The following is an 8,449-nucleotide window of genomic DNA, read 5'->3' as shown; positions in this document are numbered from 1 at the left end:
GAGGATGTTGGGGTGGGATGTTTCAGGGGTTCGGGGTATTAATGAGCTACGGTCTCCAGCACGGTTATGTTAATGTTATAAACGTGGGAAAAACCCATTTCGACTAAAAATCCACGTCAGCCTGATTTGATTTTGTGGTGGTGTAGTTATCTATTCATAGACAGAAAACCCAAGTTTTCACAAATAGACGTGACGCATGTGGTGAGGCTTAACTGTGAGTAAATTTGATCCTGAGCAATCTACTTCAATGGTAAGTCTTCTTTGTTTTAATCTGATTATGAGTTATGAATATTTATATTGCCAAGTTGATCCCAATACAAAATTATTGATTGATGTTATTGGTGGATGTGTGGAAATATTCAGATGAGTACAATTGAACACTGATTTGATTTGATTGTCTGAGTCCAGAATCGATTATTTACTGACTGCCGCCATATAAGCTTGAATATAGCTGATTGCAGCATTAAACAACAAACCAACCAATCTTTGAGAATGACTGACGTGTGGGATAATCGGTGACTATTTAACATGCACTGCTTGTTCGTGGGGTCACATTAAAGACAATCAGTGGATCAGACATGTATTACATACACATCGCTAAATAAGCTTTGGAGGTATCCCACCAGATATATCAATAGCTAAGCTAATGAATAGAGACACAAAGCCGGTGGTCATAGCGTACAAGTGTAATGAAGTGTACCATAGTATACATGGAGACGTTTGTTGACAACGCCGTGGCAGATGCAGAGGGTCTGTTTATAGGTTTAGGGTATGTTCAAATAAATTGACTACACATTGCTTAATCATCGGTATGCGATTCATTTTACTAACAGAAAACCTGTTGTGCAGAGAACATGTTTGTTGATGTTAACTTATAAATCAGATAAGCCTACACTGCTGGGATACTTTATTACAATCAGACAAAACATACCGGGGATATTTTCAAATAACGGCATGTGATAGGCATCCACCATCCTAATGTCCAACGGGTGAGGTTGAAGAAATTTTACCAAGGTGGACAGTAGCCCAGTCCCCGTGTCCGTCACGCTCGAGGGAGCAGGTACGGACGAGCTTGCAACTTGGTTTCGTAATTAGGCTGTTAATTAATCAGTTTCAGGTCAGTGCCCCCTTCCTAAGGGTACGTATGATTTGTTTTAGGGGAGTATGATGCGTCAGCATATGTAATATAGATGGTCCACATTATTTGGTCGTCTAGCGTACTTGATCATGACTGGTATCGTTGCTGTTTGTTTTGATGTTTAAAGGCGCACGCAGCAGTATTAAGGCTATATGACAGTGGACTGTACATAATCGAGACTGGACCAGACAATTCACTTATTAACGTCGTGAGCATCGATTTACATAGATATGCATCAACCAAGCTTCACTACCCGATTCTGTTAGTCGCTTCTTATAGTTTAAACCTGGGTTGCTGAAGACAAATTTTAAGGGACCGTTCATAATTTATGGCTGGGAGGTGTGTGTGATATAATGATTTTTATGGAGAAGCATGTGCAATGTGAATGACACCTACCACCCCATCCCCCACCCACCTTAAATGTATGTACAAAGTAAGAGACCCCCCTGCATGTCAAGTACAAAATCAGTTATCCCCCAGTACATGTGTACAAAATGGGTGACCCCCTACGGAAGCGTCCTAGTGTCGCAGTCAGATTTTTTTTATCTCCTAATGAGGACTTAGCTATCTCCTAATTAGGTGATACTATCTCCTAATGATGACTTAGCTATCTCCTAATTAGGACATGAACATAATTTCTGGCTTTTAAATTGGGTGGGGGGTTACGAAATCATCCTAGTGCCACTCAGAATATTTTTATCTCCTAATTAGGACTTAGCTATCTCCTAATTAGGTGATACTATCTCCTGATTAGGACTTAATATCTCCTAATTAGGACATAGCTATCTCCTAATTAGGTGATATTATCTCCTAACTAGGATTTAATATCTCCTAATTAGGACATAGCTATCTCCTAATTAGGTGATACTATCTCCTAATTAGGACCTAATATCTCCTAATTAGGACATAGCTATCTCCTAATTAGGAGTTAATATCTCCTAGTTAGGACTTAGATATCTCCTAATTAGGACTTAGCTATCTCCTAATTAGGTGATAATATCTCCTAATTAGGACTGACTATCTCCTAATGATGACTTAGCTATCTCCTAATGATGACTTAGCTATCTCCTAATTAGGACTTAAGGATCTTATAAATATGTATGAAGAAGTCAACCAGTAGTCATTCACTTCTTTTGTTTGGGTTTAGCATCTTGGATGAAGTCATTGATGAAAGCATATGCATTTGTTTCATGTTTGGCATGCACTATTCAGAACTTGTGTCTTGTTTGGCCCATGTAAATGCCTTCATTATAAGCATGAAGACTTTGAAAAGGAAATCAAAACGACTGAATCTGTTTAGGCGAAGACATAATAGTGATATGGCAGAAGTTGCTATGTTCGTAGTGAAAGTGAATGAGTGAGTATGGTTTTACGCCGCTTTTAGCAATATTCCAGCAATATCACGGCGAGGGACCGTATTGAAAGAGGTAGAAGAATCAGGACAAATGTGTGCTTACAAGCTTATGCATCTGAAATGCATACAAGAGGGATTCATTATCAGTTAAGACATGGTGCTGAGTAAAATGAGAAATGAAATGAGAGTACAAGAACACCCAACTGCATGTACTTCCATAGAGAACGGGCAGCCTCCTGAATGTGAGAGGCTACCACACTAATGACGTCACGAGGGGGAATCCCTCTTGTTTCCTCTATAGCATGGCCGACGCCATGTTGAAAAAACTCAAGTCGTCCATTTGTGTAATGACACATGCCTACACAAATGCACGTTTGTAAAGCGAAATAAACAATGACAACATACAACTTCTATACACAATATTTAATATCCTCGTGCATGGGTTGGAGAGCCTCCCCAATCCACCCTTACAATCTATATACAAATGTCTCTTGAAATATACAAATACACTTTACACATCTCACTACCATGTGGTGGTGTCTAGTGGTGTGTGGTGGTGATGGTGGTGTGTTGTGGTATGTGGTGGTGGGTGATGGTGATGGTGGTGTGTGGTGGTGTGTGGCGGTGTGTGGCGGTGTGTGGCGGTGTGTGGTGGTATGTGTTTGTGTGTGTGGTGGTAGTGGTGGTGGTGGTGCTGTGTCTGCGTCTGCGTCTGCGTCTGCGTCTGCGTCGTCGTCAGCGTCAGTGGAACCACATTTTGGCATTCATCAGAATGTCTGAGATAGCTATGTCCTAATTAGGAGATAGTAACTCCTAATTAGGAGATAGCGAAGTCCTAATTAGGAGATATTAAGTCCTAATTAGGAGATAGTATCACCTAATTAGGAGATAGCTATGTCCTAATTAGGAGATATTAAGTCCTAATTAGGAGATATTATCACCTAATTAGGAGATAGCTAAGTCCTACTTAGGAGATATCTAAGTCCTAATTAGGAGATATCTAACTCCTAATTAGGAGATAGCTAAGTCCTAATTAGGAGATAGTATCACCTAATTAGGAGATAGCTCTGTCCTAATTAGGAGATGTTAAGTCCTAATTAGGAGATAGTATCACCTTATTAGGAGATAGCTATGTCCTAATTAGGAGATATTAAGTCCTAATTAGGAGATAGTATCACCTAATTAGGAGATAGCTAAGTCCTAATTAGGAGATAGTATCACCTAATTAGGAGATAGCTAAGTCCTAATTAGGAGATAAAAATATTCTGAGTGGCACTAGGATGATTTCGTAACCCCCCACCCAATTCAAAAGCCATAAATTATGCTCGTTCCCTAACCAGGTTGTAAACGGGTTGAATAGAGGGAATGATTTCGTGTGAGATTATTAAATCTCATGACAAAAAGAATAATTTTTAATTCACGAGTGCAAAATCGCAGCAAATTGTTATTCACTCACTCCTTCAAAATGTCTCTAGCCTGTTGTTCAATATTAGCATCGGCCTTATCAAGCTACGTCAAAGTGCCTTATAAAATTTGCCTGTAACAATGTAACAATGAAATTAACACCCAGAGGATATATGTTCACTAGCAGTGTTGCGGGTGGGGAGGATGTGGGGGTGGGATGTTTCAGGGGTTCGGGGGTATTAATGAGCTACGGTCTCCAGCAGGATTACGTTAATGTTACAAACGTGGGAAAAACCCATTCCGACTAAAAATCCACGTCAGCCTGATTTGATTTTGTGGTGGTGTAGTTATCTATTCATAGACGGGAAAAACCCAAGTTTTCACAAATAGACGTGACGCATGTGGTGAGGCTTAACTGTGAGTAAATTGATCCCGAGAGCAATCTACTTCAATGGTAAGTCTTCTTTGTTTTAATCTGATTATGAGTTATGAATATTTATATTGCCAAGTTGATCCCAAATACAAAATTATTGATTGATGTTATTGGTGGATGTGTGGAAATATTCAGATGAGTACAATTGAATACTGATTTGATTTGCATTAAATGCGCAATATATGCCCAGTTCCATGCCTTGCCTTGACTGTTATGTACCAGAACGTTTGAAAGGGCTAGACCACTCTATTTTCTTATAACCTTTAGCGAATCTTGCCCATTGCAGTGCAGGTTACATACATGCCTACACTTTCTGAGGTGTATTGACCCCTTAGATCAGAACAAGTTTATAGCAAAGCGTACTCTAAACTATTCACTGTTAGTTTTAACCCATCTTAGGATGATCCGACGGGTAGAATGGACGTCCTTGACAGTTTGCGACCTTTGACACTGAAATCCTACTCTCTTGGAAAATTCAACACCTATTATTACGAAAAGTTCTTTTGATCAGAATATTTTGAAAACTATAGGTCTTTAGTAACCCATGATTGTCGTAAGAGGCGACTAACGGGATCGGAGGGTCAGGCTCGCTGACTTGGTGGACACATCCCAATTGCGTAAATCGATGCTCATGATGTTGATCACTGGATTGTCTGGTCCAGAATCGATTATTTACTGACCGCCGTCATATAGCTTGAATATAGCTGATTGCAGCATTAGACAACAAACCAACCAATCTTTGAGAATGACTGACGTGTGGGATAATTGGTGACTATTTAACATGCACTGCTTGTTCGTGGGGTCACTTTAAAGGCAATTAGTGGATCAGACATGTATTAGATACACATCGCTAAATAAGCTTTGGAGTGTCTCACCAGATATATCAGCCAAGCTAATGAATTGAGACACAAAGCCGGCGATCATAGCTTACAAGTGTAATGAAGTGTACGAGAGTATACATGGAGACGTTTGTTGACAACGCCGCGGCAGATGTAGGGGGTCTGTTTATAGGTTTAGGGTCAGTTCAAATAAATGGACTGCACATTGCTTAATCATCGGCATGCGATTCATTTTCTAACTAAGTTAACTATAACTAAGTGGAGTCCAACATTCTACAAACAATATCCCCCTCCCTCTCTTGCTTCCCCCTCCCTCTCTTGCTTTTCCTCCACCTCCCCAACCCCTCCACGTTTGAGTTTGTGTTAGTGTGGTAATCTATTCTTAGACGGGGAAAACCCAATCTACCAAAAATAGACCTGACGCTTGCGTTGAGGCGTAGCTACAAAAGGCAAATCCTCATTGGTAAGTATTGTTTGTTTGTTTGTTTCTATCTATGACTAAGACAGTCCCGGACCCGCTTTCACCACCCAGTCCCATAGAGCGAATGTTCTTCTTAACTGATACGGGGAGACACGCACAGCTGTTTTGAAGTTCATGACTCGAGTTTGCTGGGACTGCCACTTTGCACAGGTTGTGTCCCTTTAAACATTTTTCTCACTTGAATGTTGGCGCACATGCCTTTTTGAACATGCACTGGCTATGTGGCTATGTTTCTTTCTCAATGAGTGAGTTTAGTTTTACGCTGCACTCAGCAATATTCCAGCTATATGGCGGCGGTGTGTAAAAAAATGATTCTGGACCAGACAATTCAGCATCGATTTTTCTGAAAAGCAAAAAGGATATGGTTTAAGTGAAGAGTATACAAATTCTCAAATACGCCGGGAAAGACATAATCTTCATGTCTTAAAGCTAATCTGCGTTACACGTGTGTTTTTTTTCTGAAGCCGGAAGTGATGTCTCTTAGATGGAGCCACAAGATTTATTTATTTGACATACATGTACTATCTATTTCAGTGCTCTTCCCGGGAAAATTGCAGACCCTAAAATGAACTGGAAGCGATTGGGATATGCTTTAATCTTGGTGAACGTAGTGCTGTTATTGTCTGTTGTGACTATAGCACTATGGACAGTGTATTCCAACCTGGCACAGAAGCGGAGCTCGGAGGTTAGTAAAGTCATGTTCATATAGGGATATGCCTATTTAATAATACACATGACGTGAGACAAGCTTTACATAAACAGACGTACTTTACTGACCAACTTTCCGGAAGAATATGAAAATTGAATACAAGTGTCGAGCAGTTTTGAGTTAATGCATACGAGTTATGCACTCAAACACCAGAATACAAATTCATACAGTAGCACTCATATACTCCTGAACACACACACACGCACGCACGCACGCACGCACACATGCACACACAACAGGTTTGAACAGGATTGTGTTTGAACAGTCAAAACATTAATTGTCATTTCATGTCTTTCTTACAGGAAGTGGTGATCGAAACCCTGGGACGGCAAGGTAAAACACTGATCATAAGAAGAGTTGATAGGGATGCTTTGCTTAATGTGCCTTTGTGTATTAAGCTCACGTATTCAGCACTATAGTGCGTTTCATTTGCATTGTGAAGAGTCAGTGTAGGATATATTGCTGGGATATTGCTCAAAGCGATGTCAAAATTCACTACTAACATTTTAATGAGAGCCAGGGTGGCCCTGTCGACTTAACTGTGAAGAGTTGCGTCTCTTCAGTGCGCTATACACCTGTGATTCCGGGTTTGAAACTTGGTGTTCCCAGATTATCTTTCTAGGTGTGACAACCCAGCACCCAAGGGTTTTACTCTTTAAGTGTTAAACGTCTCAGATCTGCATCGGTTCGGTGGGGTAGGCAGAGGTTAAAGCGTCGCTTGTTACGCCGAAGACCCGGGTTCGATTCCCCACGTCGGAACATTTGTGAAGCACATTTCAGGTGTGCCCCCGTGATATTGCTGGAATATTGCTAAAAGCGGTGTAAGACTAAACCCACTCACTCAGACATGCATCACTTGGGACCTCCCTAAGTTCCCACATTTAACTGCCGCCCGTGATATCGCTGGAATACAATTAAAAGAGGCGTTGAACCCAACTCACTCACCCACTTGGGATGTTTACAGTTAATCAGTCCCGCTCTGCAGACGCACGTGTTTTGTATCAGGGAGACATGGAAGTGTTCAATCCCACTCGACCAGTCCTCCACCAAGGCTTCATGATACACCGCTCGTCTAGTGGTAAGTTTCACGTCTTCAATTAAATTCAGTGAAATGTATTTATACAAGTACAATAACACAGATAGGACAACATGAAGACAATATTCAAAGGCAATATTTCTGCACATTTCAGTTGTTGTGTTTTGAACAAAAAGCCTCAAGCTTCCACTTCTGTAACGTGGATGTTTTTCATGCAAATCTTCTCTAAATTTTAATTTATTGTCTCCTCATTTCTCCTAATTATTCTTACATTACTTTATTTTTCTTCACAAAAGAGAAATTTTGAGAATTTTATCGTCGCTTGGATCGGTTAAAATGAAACGAGAAAATACTCGAAAGTTCAAGAAAATAGTTTAAATAACAAGAAAATGATCAAAGCATCGAAAACTCTCTCTGACAAAACATAATCCATGCTACAAAATTGGCAACATTAGGGCATCGCAGGGAGAAGGCGATCATAAGTGGTGCACTTGTGCCTTATCCCGTTATCTCTTGGACAATAACATATGTTTCAACCAAAGACATTGTAGTTTTGCCTGCAAACCGTGATATATCCTACAGGCAGCAGCATTGTCAAGGTGGACATTGGTGCTCCTCAAGAAGCGATGACCTCCTTTCTCCAGGGTTTCCAGTTGGATAATGGCGACGTTTACGTGCCTTTATCCGGCTACTACCTCTTCCACATGGACGTGACCTACTTCTTCCGGGGTCACGTCGACGGCTCACAGGTCAACGTGTACGTGACGTGCACCCGGTCCGACTCAAAGGAAGTTCTTGTAAAGATAACACAATGGTGTCGGATAGGGAGATATTGTTCTGTTACATTCCATGGCATTTCGTTTCTGTCTCAGGGTCACATTGTTTACTGCGAAGCCAGCCATGTCAATGACATGATCACAGCCATTGAGAATACTCACATCAGTCTTGCATTATATTGAATATGCTTGTTTTTGGCATAGCGCTTTTACATTTGTTTTCCTCATTTATCTGAGCCAGTTTAAGCTATTAAAGAGGCATTACTGATTTTTTTATTA

At 40.6% G+C, this 8,449-nt stretch overlaps 1 protein-coding gene across 3 annotated transcripts; it reads left to right on the top strand.

Annotated features, from left to right (window-relative positions):
* The first annotated feature begins 4,243 nt into the window (after nt 1–4,243).
* Nucleotides 4,244–8,441, top strand: LOC124264685. 3 transcript variants are annotated; one of them, XM_046699445.1, is made up of 5 exons: nt 4,244–4,350; nt 6,184–6,334; nt 6,661–6,691; nt 7,323–7,436; nt 7,977–8,441. In XM_046699445.1, the coding sequence occupies exons 2-5, from the start codon at nt 6,215–6,217 to the stop codon at nt 8,351–8,353; spliced, it is 642 nt and encodes a 213-aa protein (XP_046555401.1). In that variant the 5' UTR covers nt 4,244–4,350; nt 6,184–6,214; the 3' UTR covers nt 8,354–8,441. The 3 variants fall into 3 exon arrangements, with proteins under 3 accessions (XP_046555401.1, XP_046555416.1, XP_046555407.1); XM_046699460.1 differs by lacking the exon at nt 4,244–4,350 and adding an exon at nt 5,565–5,631; XM_046699451.1 differs by lacking the exon at nt 4,244–4,350 and adding an exon at nt 5,657–5,799.
* Nucleotides 8,442–8,449: the final 8 nt, after the last annotated feature.

This window comes from Haliotis rubra, unplaced genomic scaffold (genome assembly GCF_003918875.1).
Source record: "Haliotis rubra isolate DU_JTF1 unplaced genomic scaffold, ASM391887v1 Scf1208, whole genome shotgun sequence".
Lineage (NCBI taxonomy): Eukaryota > Metazoa > Mollusca > Gastropoda > Lepetellida > Haliotidae > Haliotis > Haliotis rubra.
Note: the sequence above shows the minus strand (reverse complement) of the source record. Positions and strands in the feature narration are given on the sequence as shown.

What these genes read in the sequence shown, in the direction of transcription:
- LOC124264685 (XM_046699445.1), top strand. Translation starts at nt 6,215, where the DNA reads ATGAACTGGAAGCGATTGGGATATGCTTTAATCTTGGTGAACGTAGTG. An exon ending in CACAGAAGCGGAGCTCGGAG is followed by an intron (nt 6,335 to 6,660) that starts GTTAGTAAAGTC and finishes TCTTTCTTACAG; the next exon opens with GAAGTGGTGATCGAAACCCT. An exon ending in CGAAACCCTGGGACGGCAAG is followed by an intron (nt 6,692 to 7,322) that starts GTAAAACACTGA and finishes GGATGTTTACAG; the next exon opens with TTAATCAGTCCCGCTCTGCA.